The sequence below is a fragment of the Eumetopias jubatus genome, unplaced genomic scaffold, assembly GCF_037043125.1.
Source record: "Eumetopias jubatus isolate StellerSeaLion01/CBP00866 unplaced genomic scaffold, mEumJub1_p1.0 scaffold_8, whole genome shotgun sequence".
Classification (NCBI taxonomy): domain Eukaryota; kingdom Metazoa; phylum Chordata; class Mammalia; order Carnivora; family Otariidae; genus Eumetopias; species Eumetopias jubatus.
In genome coordinates, this window is record NW_028274814.1 from 67493757 (window position 1) to 67513027 (window position 19271).

A 19271-nucleotide genomic window follows, 5' to 3' on the forward strand; every position below is an offset into this window, starting at 1 on the left:
TAAAGCACTTTGGTGTTAGTATATAAAAAAGATCATTGAAACATAGAAGTCCTGATGAAGTCTGGATCCTCAAATGATGTTTAATCAACCAGGGGAAAGCACAGCGTATTAGTCTTCTGATTCATTGAGGGAAATGACAAAGTCCGAAGTGAGATGACCTTTACAATTTGCTCAAAAAGGAAAGTAAACAGTCAGATTTACTAAACAGAGATTTTTGTATTCCAGCTCCAGGGAATATGTGAGAATGACTATTAATTAGTTGGTCAGCTATTTGCAAATAGCACTTCTAGTTCATACTGTTGTGATTACTAATGAGGTTTTAAGCACCTCTTCAAACGTTTATTGGCCATTTCTATATTATCGTTTGTGAAGGGCCTGTTCAAGTCTCTTGCCCGTTTTTCTATTGGGTTACCTTATGATTGTTAACTTGATGAGTTTTTTTAATATTTTCCAGACAATCTTTGTTACTTATATATGTCGCAAAAATTTTTTTCTACTCTGTGGTTTGCCTTTTTACTATCTTAACAATGTCTTTTGATAGCATAACAGCATAAGTTAATTTTAATGTAGTCAATTTATAAAATACGTATAGTACTTTTTGTGTCCACTTTAAAAAAATCTTCCCCTATTCCCAGGTCATGAAGATCTTCCACAAGCTTTACTGTCTTGTCTTTCATATTTAAATCTCATCGCTGTTAGAACTTACTTTCTAGTAAGGTGTGAGGGTAAGGGATATGTTTTGTTTTTTTTCCAACAGATATTAAATACTTTTAAAGTGTTTAGAGGGAGCCTGAGTGGCTCAGTTGGTTAAGCGACTGCCTTCGGCTCAGGTCATGATCCTGGACTCCAGGGATCGAGTGCCGCACTGGGCTTCCTGCTCAGCAGGGAGTCTACTTCTCCCTCTGACCACCCCCCCCTCATGCTCTCCCTCTCTTGTTCCCTCTCTCTCAAATGAATAAATAAAATCTTTAAGAAAATAAAATAAAGTGTTTTAGAAATTTGTTAAAGTGCTTATTTCAATGACTTTTAACTTTGGCTACGTGATGTTTAACTTATTTCTATTGATACATAACTGACAGATAACATTGTAATAGTTTTAGGTGTAAAACATAATGATTTGATATACCTATATACTGCAAAATAATTACAATAAGTTAATATTCATCACTGCACATGATTACAACTTTTTTTCTTCTTATAATGAGAACTTTTAAGATTTATTCTCCTAGTAACTTTCAAATATACAATACAGTATTAAGTATGGTCACAATGCTGTGCATTATATCCTTGGGACTTACTTATCTTCTAACAAAAATTTCTACCTTAATCTTTTGATTTCTGTACTTAGAGAGTTTGCTAAATGGGTAAATATTATTCTTTCTCTTTCCTCATTTATTATTAGAATGACCACTGTATCTAAACCAATAAAGTTTAATACTGACTAGAAATTACTGTCATAATTTTATACTTAAATTACATAACCAATCTTTTAGGATGCTACTCATTTCAGTTTAGCTTCTTTGCCATTTCAGGCACAGGGCCATCAACTGCTCAGCGCTATCTCAGTTATGAACACAAGGTTAATGGACTGGATGTTTTCTGAAACTATTTTAAATCTTTTTTTTTTTAATGAGTTTTATTTATTTATTGAGAGAGAGAGAGAGAGAATGGTAGAGAGAGAGCATGAGAGGGAAGAAGGTCAGAGGGAGAGGCAGACTCCCTGCTGAGCAGGGAGCCTGATGCGGGACTCGATCCTGGGACTCCAGGATCATGACCTGAGCCGAAGGCAGTTGCTTAACCAACTGAGTCACCCAGGCACCCCTGAAACTATTTTAAATGCTTTGCTTTTCGTGTTTTCCTATTCAATGATTCTTCTTGGAAATTATAAAAACAAGTATTTTTTATCATACAATTTAAGCATAACAAAATTAGGAAAAGTAATAATTAGAAGGGATATATATATAAGTCAAAAGTTTTAATAAAAAGCATCTTGTAACTTAAAAGAACATATCACTGTCTCATGGTGCTAATGATTTTCTCCTATAAATCTCCAGTCAAATTAAACTCTAACAACTTGAGTACAGATTCATACCAGTTCAGCACAGGCCTCCTTTCAGGGGACCAGACTGGTTTAACGTTAGGTATGATTTTAAATGCCTTGACACAATGAGGATAGTTATGAGGGTATCTCCAATGCTTGGATTCCTTTTGGACTTGGAATTGCCTAGTACCTTAGATTTCTGTTTATTTATTTATCCCCAGTTAGATTATTACCAAGCACAGGGATTTTGTCTTATTCACTGCTACATACTTAGCACTAGGCTAGTTAGTACTTGCTATATAGTAGGCACTCAAAAAATGAATAAAGGAACTTAAGATCATATTCAGAACTTAAGTGGCACAAATATTTCTATCCTTAGGAACATGGAAACATCTCTGGACTGTTTGGATTCCATGAGAGATCTTGGAATGGAAGAGGCTAAAATGCAGGCTTAATGGGTTAGCTCGATCTGAACCATACTCAGAGCACAGGGACCTCAGATACGCACACATATAGCTGCACGCCGCGTTAATTCCTGACGTTTTCTTTTAAGTTGGCTGGGAGTTAATAAGAGGGCTTCCGGGAAACATAGCCTGGGAAAATGGGAAGGTACAATGACTCTGAATCATTCAGGGCTCCCTGGTAGTTTCTTGTTCCCTCCTCTTTGTACACAAGTAAATTTTGCAGAAAATCAAAGAGATAAAAAAAAAAACTTTTAAGATTTTATTTATTTATATATATATTTTTAAAGATTTTATTTATTTATTTGACAGAGAGAGACAACACAAGCAGGGGGAGTGTGAGAGGGAGAGGCAGGCTTCCCGCTGAGCAGGGAGCCCAAGATGGGGCTCGATCCCAGGACCCTGGGATCATGCCCTCAGCTGAAGGCAGATGCTTAATGACCGGGCCACTCAGGCGCCCCTAAGATTTTATTTTTAAGTAATCTCTACACCCAACGTGGGGCTCAAATGTACAACTCCAAGATCAAGAGTCCCATGATCTACTGAATGAGTCAAGACAGGCGCCCTAAGTTTGGTCATATTCTTAACCACAGTGCTAAGATAAGAGAAATACTGGTTTTAGTATTTCACAGTTTTGTTCAAAACAGGGCAAGCTTCTGTGTAAACACATTAAAGAATGAATATGGTTTCTCAAGAATAAATAATATTTTTGTTATCCACAAGAGTATTCTTCTCTATGGGGATGGCTAATTGGAAACTGGACATATAATGACCAACTTTGTGTGTGTGTATTTATTCTAATAATTTTATGATCAAGACAAAGAATATAAGCTTAGTTCAAATAACTGAATATTTATAGAATCCCTAACTGTGTAGTAAGGTATAAAATACATAGGGAGAGGAATAAGCTTTTACTGTTTTATGTATTTTGACTTTGCTGGTATAAAGTAAATGCATCAGGAAGAGAAGCAGCTCTTTATTTTGTAGTTGAATTTCTGGGACGTAAAAGCACAGATGTCCTCTCCAACTCCATACACAGTGGACATCTGTTGTTTTTGCCTGGGCAGCACTCATTCTTCCTTCTGCTAATGAGCAGCTCCTTTAACCTTTCAGTCCATGTGGTCCCAGTGGCAATGACCCTGCCTGCTCAAACCCATGCCCTTGAAATTCACAGGTGGGCCTATCACCCAGACCTGGCCAGTCAGAACATCAACTGGCTCCTAGCCACAGGTTCAGATATGGGCAAGTGAGACTCTTGAGTTCCAAATGGAAGCTATTGAGAAAATAGGAGTTTCTTTTCTGTGGGGACATTGGGTGGATAAAATGTAAGTCTGAAATCATTGGTGACCTTTGCTATCATATGAGAAGAGCCTTTGAGAATAAAAAAGGGGAAGAGGGAACCAGAGATAGAGTTATAATTACAACTGCTAGGATACCCACCTACCATGACAGAAAGAAGACTCACCTTGACAGAAAGAAGACTCACCTTGACCTTCCAGTTAAACGGGCCAAAACATTCCTCTTTTTTTGCCCAGGCCAGTTTAGGTAGGATTCTGAGACTTATAACTGAAAGAGCTCTAATATAAATATCTAGGAGCCTTTCACTCACAGCCTGACTTGGCTCTGCAGAAACTGAGGCTGAAAGTCCCAGAAAGCTGGACCTCTTGCTGGCAATTACTGAGCACTGTCTTGACTGAAGAGAAAAAACTTTTGCCTTACTGCACTGTCTCATTTCTGAAACTAATGTAGGTATGTCCTACAATGTCATTATTTTTATAAAGCAGAAGAACAGGGGTGATACTCACTGGTCCACTTCCTGCAGTAAGATTCTGCAAAGCTCCCAAAGATGCTTCCTGAGTGTAGTTTCGGACACTCTTCGCGATCAAGGACAAATACATCCGTATCACGATGGAATGCCATAGCCATTCCACACCCTTCGGGTTGCTCTTTTCTTCCGGCATCGGCATGTCCTGATATTGCTAACCACGTACACAGTGAAATCCAGAATTAATGCCTTCAAGTGATTTCTAGAATTCCACACCCAAACTAAGGGACCAGAAAAACCATTTAGTCTAGAGAGACTGACAATTTGCCTAATAACAAGCCCCTGATATGGAAATGAAAAAGCAAATATGTATGATTTCCAAGCAGTTAACTTTTAGCTCATAATGTCTATTTCTCCTTAACAACACCCCAACTTTATATTTCATAGTGAGAGAAAACTCGAGAATGAAGCATAGGCTATTCTAGAACAGTTTTCAGGCTGCTGTTAAGCTAAAAGCTAAATTAGTCACAACCACCGTGGAGATAAGAAAAAGAGGCCTCTTCCCTCAGTCTTGTGAAGTTGTCTGGGATAACATCAGGATTCTAAATTTACCAGTTACTCTCCAAGTTCACAAATATGTACCATGATAGTCTGAGGAATAGGAGGGGTTACATTCTTCCAGTTTTCATGAATTGCCAGTAGGGACAGTATTCCTTCATATGGATGTACTTTTAGGATACCCAGAGCTAAACATCAGGGTTGCTTTTAATGTTAAACAATTTATACACCATTGGCTATGCTGTATTAAGCTTATTTCCTAACTTATAAAGCATACAGCAGTGTGGTACAGTGGCTAACAATGCAAATCTGCAGCCAGACCACCTGGGATCGAATTCCATCCCCTCTATTATAATTTCCTGGATTTTTTGGGGGGCAAATAAGCCATTCTGTACTTTTGTTTCCTTGTCAATAAATGAGGCTATTAATAATACATACCTCGTAAGGTTGATGTAAGGATTAAAACAACTTAAAAAATAGTGCCTGACATATGCTAAGTACTCAGAAATATACACATACACACTTTTTCTTTCAAAGTCCTTCCAACATACCTCTTTTATTTTCCTGCTTCGACTGCCAAAACACCCAATACTTTTGTTGTCAGTCTGGATAGTCCGGTTTTGAATATAGATACTCTGGGAATATCTATCTGGGAGCTCTGCCTCCAGCTGGTAGGAGAGGTTATGAAGAATGCACACACAGTTCTCTGTGGCCTGAGAAAACAGGAGATGAATACTGATCATATACATATAGACATCCCTTTGGAAGTGTGCTACCAGAGGATGTACTACGCTTTCGATCTTACACAGTTTAGTGGATGCAGTGGGGTGTGCTTGGACTGTGTCTAGGGGAGTGGAATGAGTGTGGCTAGATCATGAATGGTCATGAGCACAATGCTAAGAAGTAGAGGCTGAATTTCTTAAACCACTGGAGCCTTTCTAGTTTACATTGAAGAGTGTGTTCAGAAGATTCTATATTTTACGATACGTAATTTAGCAGCCACATGGAGCTGGAAAACAGAAGAACTGTTTGCAGGACCCGTTAGGAAGCTATTGCATGGTAAGTATGAAAGATACACAAACCAGGGCAGCAGTCACAGCATGAGGGAGGAGAAGTGGACCAACTGGAGGGCGTTTCCAAGGTGGAACGCATATGGTTTACTGCCTGATGGATACAGGATGTGAGGGAAGGCAAGGAGGCAGTCGGAGATTATACAGATTTCTGCTTTCATTTGGTGGGTGGGGATAATTATTAAGAAGGATTATTCAGGGGCGCCTGGGTGGCTCAGTCGTTAAGCATCTGCCTTCGGCTCAGGTCATAATCCCAGGGTCCTGGGATAGAGCCACGCATCAGGTTCCCTGCTCCGCGGGAAGCCTGCTTCTCCCTCTTGTGTTCCCTCTTGTGTTCCCCTGCTTGTGTTCCCTCTCTTGCTGTGTCTCTCTCTGTCAAATAAATAAATAAAATCTTAAAAAAAAAAAAAAAAGAAGAAGGATTATTCAGAGAAGGAGCAAGTTTGGGAATAAGGGAATAGATGAACTTAAGTTCATTATTGCACACGGAACTCTTGGGCTCCTTTCAAATACCTACATAGAGTTGTTAAACAGGTAGTTGTAAACTGGGGTCTGGAAAGTAGACAGAAAAATGGGGCTAGGTAGATCTTAATATTTCTAAGCATGGATGGGAAACTTTAAGCTTAGCAAGTGAGTTAATGAATAAAGCTAAACCCAAACAGAATACTTCCAGAATCCTCTGAAGCGTCTTAGTAAGACAAAGTAAGTAATTCAAATGAGAGCTATTTAACCCACGAATCACCTTGTCATCTGGCTGGTAGTCTGCGATGGTTCCTCTGACATAATGGACCAGCGAGTCGATCAGTCCGTCACACCTTCTCATCACTTTCCTCCCATCAGGGCCAGCCGAACTCATGTTTCTATCAGGAAAAACAAACCACCATAAGATTTAAGCTGTGTATCTAATAGGCCTTCGTTTCAAAGCTTTATTTGATTGATGCTTCTTCCAAGTGTTTGGAAAACTGAAAAATTTGTAAAAGAGTGGCAGACAGGTCCTGGGGTCAGTTCATTATCAATTGCCTGATGGTCATCAAATCTGGACACAACCTCTAACTATATTCCTATAACATGTCATCGGGTCAATAAAAGCTTTCTGTCTACTTCACTTCAAGCACCAAGGTCACAGCATCATTCACTTAATCTGCAATCTGTTTTTGAGAGGGTAGATATGAAGCAAACACTCTGCAACTAAAAGAACAAATGGAACATTCGACGTAGCACTATACTAGATGTCCAAGTCCCAACTTGTTCCGTGTCTTAACTCTACGTAAGTTAAAGTGACTTAAATTCTCTGGGCCTCAGTTTCCTCATTTGTAAAGACACAATGTTGGACTCTACTATTTTGGGGTTTTGTAGCTTTCAGTGTAAACAATTATTGACAAATATCAAACCAGATGTTCTAAAATGTGATGATTCTATAATTAAAATGGCAGAGAGATGTGACAAGAATGTAAAGTTCCACAGTGTGTAAGACCTAAGTCAAAAGCATGACCTATAAATATCTTTGCACTTAGTCTATTTCTAATTTTGCTAGTCCATGACACCTTTCTATAAACAGTTAACTACCTCTATAAGTGGAGGTTCCTTCCTTATAGAAAATTGAAACTTATCACATCCAGCAAAGTAATTTATTTGGGGATCAAATTTCAAATTCAGAACCTTAATTGCTAAGAACTATTCCTATAAAATTTATCAGACCAGTTTTGTTTTTGTTTTTTTTTTTTTTTTACTGGTAGGTAGAGTATTCAAAGTATATTCAAAAGTTTTTGTTTATAACGTCTCTGTCAGACTGAACATCAAAAGAACTACAATTCTGAGAACTTTTTGGGTCTTATTTTCATCTTTAAAACAATATATTGCATTAAGTAATTTCAAAAAGGCTTTCTGCCCCAAAATACTGCTTTCAGTACATACTATATGAGAGAACAAATGTACCCAGCATGGTATCAAGAACTGATGGGAACCAAAAAGGAACACACAGCATGGTACCCTGCTTCCCATGAAAATCACATCCATAGGATGAACTTGATGATACAAGACTGTTTTTAACCCACAGAAATGTAATTTCATGATTCAACCTAATTGTTGAGATGAGACTAATATATTTAAACTAAGGATATACAAAAATTTAATGGTTGTTGGACTGATGCAATGAATTTTTAATTTTAACAAAATCCTTTGTGACTTTGGTTTTCATTCGACTATTCCAATTAAAGATTTACCTCCTTAATTTTTACTGTACCTAAAAAACTGACACTTCGTCCATTAAAAAAAGATAATGCATAGGTTTACAAAGTAAATTGAACCATTTTCACTATAGCTTTTCTTCTCAAGAAATGATCATTTGAACCAAGATCCTGTATCTATTCTCTGAAGAAGCCTGACAGAAACTGAAAAAGCGTCTTTTCCAGTCATCTTCTTTTACACATTGGAGAAACGGAGGTCCAAAGAATTTAAAAGTTACTTTTCTCGGTGACAACATAGTGGTAAAGTCAGAATAGGAGAGCTGCTCTTTATTGTTGTTCTTAGGGTCAGCTCCAGAATAGAGCACACCTCTTCAACATTCATTCACTCCGTCATTTGTTTAGCAAATACCAGATGTCCCCCAACTCCAAGACAACGTTATCACATCTTTTAAAGCTTCCCCTTGATCTTTCAACCTCTGGCTTGGAGAAATGGCAGTAGTTTAAAACTGCTTTGACAAATCAAAAGGTTTCTGACTAGCTAAAGCTGCCACATACCTTGCAGATGGATGACCTAGCTTTGTTAAACTTCAGGGTGTTTATTTTCGGTGCGAATGATAATTCGCTTTGGTGGGACTGCCAGTTCACATGCACGGACTCTTGTCTCGTAGTTTGGTATTATCCAGACTCTACTTGCTTGAAATGGGACTTATCAGGGTTTTCTGGCACTTGACACCTTTGTTGACAGAAAGTGTAACCCCACTGCTTCAGTATTTGCTCCTGCATATCAAAAATAGTTCCTACCTTACTCAACTGCCCAGAAATATGAATGATAAGGGTGGATTATTTTATAGCACTACATCCATGAATAGAAGTCACTAGTCAGAAAGGAATTTGTTATTGTACCACTGTGAAAATAAGCAGTAATTATGAAAGTGATAGATCTATCTCAAGGGACTAAAACATTTTTTTCAACAGCTAGTACTTAAGTTTGTGGAAATCAGAGAATTACCATGGCTAATCTTAGGCAGAATGGAAGCTTTTACAATGTATCTCTCAAATCCTGAGAAATACCTATTTATAACTATTTCCTCTATGTAGCCCAAAAGAGGTTTAATATGAAAAATATCCCACAGTTATAAATGAAACTATCAAATATTGATATATGGAAACAATTATCTTATTGAAAAGTAAAAAAGAATGAGCATATACACACACTACTCAATAAAAATTGATTATCAGAGTTACCAATGAATATATTAGAAATGTTTAATTTAGTGTCTATGATTTTAACTCAGTTAGATGATGGTTTTACTTCCCCTGGTATAATTTGGCCAAAGGCTGAGTAAATATGTGGGTAACTTCCAGGAAACCAAAATATGCATGCTGTTGTACACTGAAATTTAAAAACCAGATCCCTGGACTGGGGGGTTGGAGGCTGGTGGGAGAAGTGGGGAATATAAACTCTTCCCACAAAGGCAGGATTGTTTTGGAGCTCTTCACCTTCCCTGAGCCAGAATAGGGGGAACACCAGCTTGATCAGTTATTTATGCTTAATATGAGGTAGAATTTTTCTGGTAATAGGACTTGTTAAGGGTGGGGGGGGGGAAGAGAATCTGAACCTCTGCATGTCTCTGAACAAAACTTTACAGATTTAGGAAGATTCAGGTGTTTTATCTAAAAGCAAATCAATGATTGATGACTGTCTCTAGGACCGCTTTTCTCACACATTCCTGTATGTCATAAAGAAAAGGAGAAAAGAAAACCAAACACCCAGGACTTTGCTAGAATTGAAAGAAGAATCGTATGTCTTTGTTGAGATTAATGACAGGGTGACTAAACCTTAAGGTCATAGGGCAAACCAAAGAATGGACAATGTCAAATGATAAAGACAACCGCAAGTCAAGTGTGTGTGATAGACAATGGCAGTAGGCACTTTACAAATACTGTTATCTGTAATTTTCACAAAATTCTCCAAATTAGGGCATGCTAAAATTTCATTTGGAATCCTGACCTGTGACTCTTGTTTCAAATCAGAATTCCCTGCTTCTAGTAGGCTTTTTACTGGCCCTTCCATAAAAAGTTATGTGTGTGTGGCTGCGTGCAGGCCGTTACAGCTACGTGGCCAGCACCGAAGGGAAGTTTGTCACAACACAGAACGGCCAAAGCTCGGTGTGTGCTGTACGGTCAGCTAGCGTGGGGAAATGAACACTGTATGTTAACTATCCTGGAGTTAAAATTAAAAAAAAAAAAAAAAAAAGTTAAAGGCTACAATTACTTACCAGATCTGAGAATGGCAGACAACACAATAATACGGTTAAAGTGAGTCTTTCCAAGACACTTCACCAACAAGTAATTCTAAGAGGCAGAGATTTTTTTTTAAATGGGGCGATACCTACTACTAATAGGTGTAGTTTCCTCCTAACACACAGTTGACATGTGTGTCACATACAAGACCTACTGCCTATGGGGCCAATCTTCAAGGTCTAGCTAGCATACCGAAAGAGTGATCACCCTGATGGTTTTACAAGTATCATAGGTACATCTTCACGTTCACCAACAGCTATAGGATTTCTAATATTGTGTATCGTAAACTGTGCAAAAAGGCCCCAGTCCACTAAGTGCTTGGTCAGAGTCCATTCTAAGACCCAATAGGCACTTGACAAAGAGATTGGTGGATAAGGAGGCATCCTTCTTCCTCTTGTTATTTGAGATTTAGGGCTGGGCTTTTGTTTATCTCTCAGCTGATATATATCAAACAGTTAGGCCTTGTCTGTGAGTAACCCAAAGAAAGCAGCAGAAGCAGCTTGTTATTGCACAGAACAAAAGGGAAGCCTCATTTGAACTAGCAGAGGGACAAAAACTCTTTGCCAAGAAAAGGGATTGTCTGTTACCCTAAAGTCAACATCAGTTCCTGAAGGTATCTGCAAACATCAGTCAAAGTCAACTGTTTGGTCTGCAAACAGAAGCATCATTGGGAGGTAGAACAAAGCTCTCCCACGTACACGTCTTGTTCCTTCCAAAACAAGGAACATTAACCGAACAAAGATATGTCAGCATCTATTACACATCAAGAAACCAGAAGGCAGAGGAAGAGAAAATCTATCCTTAAAAATCCTTTGGTTTTGCTTTCCTGTATTTTTCAGATCTTCTAAAAGTGTTCTGAATAATCAATGTAGCCAGCAATCATCTGGTTGGTAGGTAACAGTCACTTCCTTTGGATTTAGCTGGCTGTTCAAGGTAGAATGCCAAATTCCATTTCAAATCAATTATAAACAGCAAACTAATTTTTATAATATGCCTGGGAGCCACTGGAACTTGAACATTCTTGACACCTAAAGGAGATGTCTCAGATGCCAGACAAGGACTGATGAAGATGCTTAAAACTTAGAGTAAAATCATATGATGCTCAGATGGTCTGCACCTCCAATATAGGCACAGATTTTAACCACAGGATAGCAACAAAGTCATCAGCTACTTTATTCAAATATATCAATGTGCTCATTTTTTTTATCATGATGAATTACAAAATTTTTAATAGTTCTGTGAGAATAATCAAGCTTTTTTAGAAAAAGATTTTCAGTGACATAAGGTACAGTTAATAATAAACTACTTCCAATTTAAGTTGTACACAGATTTTTTTTTTTTAAACATGAGGATGTTAAGAGAGTAAATCTTAAAAGGTCTCACACAAGAAAAAAAATCTCTGTTAACTGTGTAAGGTGACAGATGTTAACTAGATCAACTATGGTGATCATTTCACAATGTCTACAAATATCAAATCATTATGTTGTAATGAAACTAATGTGTCAATTGTACCTCAACAAACATAGGATGCTTTTAAAAAAAATCTCTGACAAAGTCATTCTTGGGAATTTTTGTTCAGGACCCAAGTCACATACTGACTGATACAGAAAGACAAGCAAATACAGTCCTCTTGATATAATAGAAATTATCCTTCTGTCACCTTCATTGATTTTTCTTCCTCCATATTAGTCCTATTCATGTATCCTTAATAATTATCCCAGGGCTGAGCCCAAAGCAGGTAGCCAATATTTATGCATTGATTGATAAGAGTAAAGAGTTTCTTTGGCAAAGAGATATGTCATATAATTACTGAGAAGTACAACTCCTAATCTGAGCCTATCTAATAAGGGCATGAATAGGATATTAGAAAATTTAGTTTGAAGAACTGAGACATTTGCAAGGTTTGTAATTGTGCTGTTTGACAATTCTAATGCGACCTATACTCTTAAGAACACTGGGTTCAGGAAGATCAGAGAGAGGTGGGGTGATCAGGTAAGCACAACCGGATTTGCTTGGTTTGATGTTTGATTTGTTTGCTTTACTAACTTAATTACTGTTGAGAGATTTCAACCAGGTGACCTCAAACTCCTGAGATTTCACTTATAAACAATCATTTTTTTAAAATCAAGATTTTATATATCCATTTAAATACCACGTACATCTTTTAAATTTACTTGAGAAAATTACAAAATACTTTAATTCATTAAACATCTGTTTGTATTTTATTAGGGATCAAGAATTCCTGTCCCTGTTGAGGTCCTTCTATCTAGCTGGACTAAAAATCAAATTGACAAGATTAAGAGGAGAAAATCAAATAGCGTATGTACAGAGAGTCCACACAGTCATGGAAATTCTAAAGACAGGCAAAATGAGGTATATATATTATTCTAAACTAAGGATAGAAGGGTAGGGGTCTGGCACTTCAGAAGAAAGGAATGCGATTCACAGGGTGAAAAGAAGAGCAAATGTTTGGTAATTAGATGTTTGTCCTGCCATACAGATAGGACACTCAGATAAAATTTATCTCAGCTAATAAACCTTATTCTGGGAAAGAGCCCCCAATTTAGAGTTTTCTATGTAGTTAACGAAGGGGCAAAAATTTCTCTTGAGCACACAGGGTCTTGATTGCCTTCAGCTCAAAATAATCACGTCAAAGTGGCCCATCTTAGCGTGGCCTATCCTTGGCTCCCAAAATATCTAAAATACACAACATATAAAATACAATTATGATGGATAGTGTAACATTGCTAGAAATATTGCCAATTCCATTATTTATGGTGTAGGGAGAACAAATTTTGCCACCCCAAGATATGCCTCTTTGACATGTTATTTTAAGCTGGTTATTTTTAAGAAATAGCAAACACAGAAGAAGTTCTGAAAACCAAGTGGAAGTTACCCTTTTGTAAGAGACACTTACGTTACTTACGTTGTAAGAAGACATTTACATTCCCTTACAATTTGTAAGGGAAATCTCCATTCGTAAGGGTGACCCTCTGCTATATCAGGAAGAGAGGAAAGACTAAATCTCTAGAAATTTATCAAAGGAGAAAGCATGGATTTAAAACTGCCTAACAGCCTTATTCTTGTTTACTGTGCTTTGCCTGGTATCCTCCCTTAACTGACTCCCCACCTTCAACATCTTTGTCTTCAGCTGAAGATGATATTTAAGGTGATGGCTTGGAGCACTTGGGTGGCTCAATCTGTTAAGCTTCTGCCTCTGGTCCCGATCCTTGGGTCCTGGGATCCAGCCCTGAGGCAGGCCTGCTCATTGGGGAGTCTGCTTCTCTCTCTCCATCTGCCCTTCCCTCTGCTTGTGCTTTCTCTCTCTCAAATAAATAAATAAAATCTTAAAAAAATATATAAGGTGATGGCTTTAGTTATTTTGGGGAGTTACTCAGTTTTCCTGGTTTCTCCCATGTTTACAGGAGGTATACATATTATTAAGCTTTTGTTAGACTTTCTCCTGCTAATCTAAGTCAATTTGATTATTAAACCAGCCAGAAGAGGGCGCCTGGGTGGCTCAGATGGTTAAGCGTCTGCCTTCGGCTCAGGTCATGATCCCAGAGTCCTGGGATCGAGTCCTGCATCGGGCTCCCTGCTCCTTGGGAGCCTGCTTCTCCCTCTGCTTCTCTCTCTCTCTCTCTCTCCCTCTCTCTCTGTCTCTCATGAATAAATAAATAAAATCTTTAAAAAAAAAAAAAAAAAACCAGCCAGAAGAACTCCGAAGGGTAGAGAAAAAATTTTCCTCTCCAACAACAGACTTCATATTGCTTATGTTTACATATCAAATGAAGAGTTTAAATAATTAACCAAATAACTATGTTTGAAGTTGATGATCCAATTGTCTTTATATTTCTGGAAAAATCACTCTTTAGGTTGAATTATGTGAATACTTCTGTCGGGTTCTGGTATTGTTTACACTATTTTAATTAACATTCTTCTAGTTTTATATAAGTTATTTTCCAGAAATAAAAACTACATTTAGATTACAGTTTTAAAATGTAGTTCTGGCCTGCTTTGGACCTACAATCTGACAAAAAATTGTTATTTGATACTCAGGGAAATTATCAGACCCTCATTTAATTAAGTATCTTCTTAATTATTGAATTTTTAATTATTTAAATAGTCATCTGGCATTATGTGTATGGTTAAACCAAATAAATCCTTTTCTGTCATAAGTATTCAGAACAAGGGATGAATGAGCACAAGTAAATAGAATGAAAATATACAAATAAGGACATGCAGACTCAGGAAACTTCTGAAGTTTGATATCCAGATATGTGTAAAAAAATTAGATTTAGTAACATTATACATATACATATATATACATATATGCACATATATATGTATTTGTATTGGACAAGATAGAAGTATTTGAATATACTAAAATTTTACATGGAGACACTCTTTTTCCAGAGAGTGGGTATATTGATATTCAAGACCCCCTCTCCCACCCTGTGACATTACTCTTAAACCTGTAGCTAATTAGGAACAAGATTAATAGTTACATCTTTTTTTTTTTTACACCTTTTCTTTCTAAAGGTAGTTTGCTTTATCAGACCATTCAAATCCACCCCAGTTAGATTTCTAGTGATGACAATGGAAGTTTCTTTTAAGACAGTCATAAATTTTAGTACATATATTATATATTCATCAAAACACATTTACTACACCATGACATGTGGGGGGAAAAATGAAGTTTAAGTAACTTGCAAGAGAAATGTATTATCAATTGCTTTTCTTCTTTAACTGGCATCTATAGGCACAAAATACAAGAATAAGAAAAATCACCCTAAACAAAGTAGCAAAATTCTAGGGTGGCCTTCAATTATGGCAATAAGATGAAGGTGCCAATTTTATATGCATTTCTCATTATGACTATATTGAATGACAGAGGTGAACCAGTAATAGAATGAAGAGCTGAAGACAGGGACATTCAAACACCTACTCATCCTTCAACAGTTCCTTAAATATGACTCTCCAGTTAACTCTTCCCAACCCTCAGGCAACATCAGTTAGGCAACTCAATGCCTCCGGGACAGTCTTTCGTACCTTTTACTTCTTATCAAATGGATTGTGATTCCCTTCAGGTGCCTGTCTTTCCCACTAAAACTGGAGTTCCTCCAGGGCAAAGGTAGGCCCCATTCCCCTTGGAAATTTCAGAAATTTAAACTGTGCTTTGAATAATAGCAGGCATTCAAGGAACAAATACAGTGTTAGATAAGAGGAAGAGGAAAGACAGACCAAATGGTAAAACCAAGAAAGCTGGACTAGTTTCCTTTTGCAAATTTCTGATAATGGTTCTATAACTGTGAGAGAGTCACTGTCAATTTCTTCAGAATGAAGAAGGAGACTGCTAACAGAGGCTGCCGAGATGTGTTTGGTCAGAAGTGTCTTCCAGAACTCTGAATCTCACTGCTTTTGGAAAAAGCATATTTTTCCCATTCTCTTACTCTGACAGCTTCCACCATTGCCCATGGTCTTATACCTGTCCACCTAAGTCCAACTGGAACCCTGGAGGCATTCTAATTTCTGACCTCTAAGTTGTTTCCACCCCTTCTTCTTTAAGAGAACAAAGACTCAGGGAAGAGAAGGGAAGACAATTCAGGAAGAAAGGAGGAGGGTGGAAGGAAAGAAAGGGGAAGAAGCCATGAGAACGACATGGAGGAATGGGGAAATAATGATAAATCTTTGGTAGAAATTTCAAACTTCCTCCTAAATGAAACAAGTTGAAACCAGAGAGGGAGACAAACTATAAGAGACTCTTAATCTCAGGAAACAAACTGAGGGTTACTGGAGTGGAGGGGGTGGGAGGGATGGGGTGGCTGGGTGATGGACATTGGGGAGGGTATGTATATGGTGAGCGCTGTGAATTGTTTAAGACTGAAGAATCACAGCCCTGTACCCCAGAAACAGATAATACATTATATGTTAATTAAAAGATTAAAAAAAATTAAAAAAAAAAGAAATTTCAACTTCCTCCTGATAATAACCATTGGTTTTATTTGTCACATCCAAAGGTGTTCCAAAGGTGTACCAATCAGTGACGTGGAACATACAGACTTGACAGCCATGTCACATCAATTCCTAAGAAGTTACCCATACTAAATAGAAAAGCTGGGGCTCATCACAATGAGTGTGCATGTAGGAGGGGTGTTAAATCAAAGAAGGCAGTTCATGCTTTTTGGTAATTTACAATTCTATGATTGTCACATAAGTCTTTTGGAATCTGAACTATCTGAAAGAGTATCCTACTGATTGCAATAAATTATCAAATATCAAATACTGTTACACTTCTCGCCCTAAGTAAATGAAAATAACTTGGAAAAAAAAATAATGGGTCATTTTAGCATGTTTTCTCCATTCAAAAAAAAGGAAAATGATGAAGCTTTGTAATACCTTCCAAGAAAACAAAGGAATTGTTTCTTCTTTGAAAAGGGATGTGTATAGAAAAAAATATGCTTATACCCTAATTACCCACATTTTGATGTTAATATTAACTAACAAATTCAGTGCCAGTGGTGTGCTGGTAAATTTTTATTTAACTATCAGTTTTCTTTTTTTTTTTTGTTTGAAAGATTTTATTTATTTACTTGTCAGAGAGAGAGACAGCACAAGCAGGAGGAGTGGCAGGCAGAGGGAGAAGCAGACTCCCCGCCGAGCGGGGAGTCCTATGTGGGACTCCATCCCAGGGCCCTGGGATCATAACCTGAGCCGAAGGCAGATGCTCAACCGACTGAGCCACCCAGGCGTCCCAACAATCAGTTTTCTAGGGGCAAGGGAGTGGGGAGACCTCTGACTTGTAGCATTTGCCAATTTCTGTGGTGTAAACACTCCCACCGTGGCTGATTTCAACCTACCAATATGATGTCATTGCCTGTGGAGTTATTAAGAGATGCTGACAATTCCATTTGCTGGCTCTAGCACAAACTGGAGTGTACCATTTTATTTTTCCTCTCCTAACTTGGGTTTTACTACTCATTATTGCTAGCATAATATTGTTTAAGATGTTTTCCTCATTGCAAAATTTGTATCATCTTCCAGTGAGTAACTTCAGTCATTAAAAGTATGTTAATTCCAAAGGGACCTCAAAAAAGCACCAAGGCCCATGCACAGTAAAGCTGCTGTGGACAGATGCTAATCCTGTAGATAAATGATCTGATACCTGACAAATATGCTGTACCTGACAGCAATGGTCCTTTCGAAGGATAAACTCTGCATGTTCTCCTGTGTGAATGCAATCTCACTGTACCAGGTCCAGATGGGGAGAGCCGGGGTCACTGCCGCAAAGCAAGTTCACTAAGAAAGGAAACATCTTACCTGAGGAGCAAACTCACTCTACACCACTGCTATATGCAGACCAAGGGAAGTCCCTCTCAAAACTGATCTCAGTGTCAAGTTAGTAAAGGAAAAAAGCCACTGGTGTATGCAGTTTTTCTCCAAAGGAGATTGAAAAAATTTAGCTACACTAACCTGAGTCAACCACAGTGCCAAAGATATTGTTCATGTTGCCAATTTCATTGTTGGCTCTACACCCCACTGGGGGAGAGAATACCTAAAATAAACTTACAGCAATTAAGATATTTGCTAACATTTGTGACCTTCTTATTCAGCAAGATTCACTTTTGTTAGAACCAGTCAACACCTGTCTTAAAATCTGTTTAGAGAAGCTGTGGTCATAAATAAGCAACTACACAGCAGACACCTCTATTGTTATGGAAATTGAGACTATTTGATCGCAGGTCCCCTAGAGGTCTTTTCTTGCATTCTGTGCATATCTCCTACTGGCTTTTATACTCATTGTGACAACATCCAACCTGACGTTGCCTACAATGCCCTCTCCTTTCCTGGAAATGTCTCCCACTTCATAGGCTTCATTCTTTGTATCTTCTCTGTTTATATGAAATGCAGTACAGAGTTCCATTTGCATAGAACTTCTAAAACAAAAACAATGAGACAATGTTAGGTTGCAAGGATGTGAAGGGCAGAGGTTTTATCCATATCAGCACAGTCTGTAGGAGTGTGACAAACCCATGAATGTATGAATGTGCTTGGCTTTGGAGAAAGGCTTCCTGGATTTGAACTTCAGCTTTGTTTCTTACTAGCTGCATGATGTTGGAAATATCACTTAATCTCCTTGAACCCCTCAACTATAAAACGGGGAAAGCTTACTTTACAAGGGCTGCTGTAAGAATAAACTGAGAAAATCCTCATCAAGAAGTTAGAACAGTTTCTAGAACATAATACACAATAAATGTCAACTATTATTATTGTGATTTAGATACATAGGTGAAATAAGAACAGATATTTAAGCATATACCATGGCATTCAAATTTTGTAGATGTTTTGCTATATTCCGCTTCTAAAAGTAGTTCAAGTCAGTGGTTTGGATTGGCTTTGCAAACACTGTTTAAAATGGTGTCATATTGATGGGAGTGTATTCAGCTATTACATCTTCTGGAAAATGTGTGTCAACTAAGGCACTGCTTCACTCAAAACATCTAAGTCTTTTATTCCTCGTTCATAAGGGGGAAGCAGCAGGAAGAGATTTGTAACTAATATTTTTATCTTTATTATTCACCTTCTCAATACACCTTTCCTGTTAATATTATAATTATTCTTCACACAGAACTTACCATATTTCTATCCTCCCACACTAGCTAATCTTGCTTACAGAAGAAAAAAATTAACCCCTTAACATGACCTTCAAGGCCCCCACTATCTGGCCTTAGCCTATGTTTCCAACTTGTTTGATTACTTCCCATCACAAATTTGATACTCTCGCCAGACTTGATTATTCACCCAGTTCATCATGTATTTTCATTTGCTCACCCCTTCATTTATTTTTTTCATTCAGATACTTTATAATTGCTTACTGTACACCAG

At 37.7% G+C, this 19271-nt stretch overlaps 1 protein-coding gene across 1 annotated transcript in view; it reads right to left on the reverse strand.

The window, feature by feature from the left end:
* Window positions 1–19271, reverse strand: part of PKP2 (plakophilin 2) — a 91756-nt gene that overhangs the window by 16482 nt on the left and 56003 nt on the right. Inside the window, exons 7-9 of the mRNA XM_028113214.2 lie at window positions 6638–6755; window positions 5377–5538; window positions 4308–4481 (exon numbers count right to left, since the gene is read on the reverse strand). Coding sequence (XP_027969015.1) covers window positions 4308–4481; window positions 5377–5538; window positions 6638–6755 — 454 coding nt within the window. The remainder of the gene's footprint in view (window positions 1–4307; window positions 4482–5376; window positions 5539–6637; window positions 6756–19271) is intronic.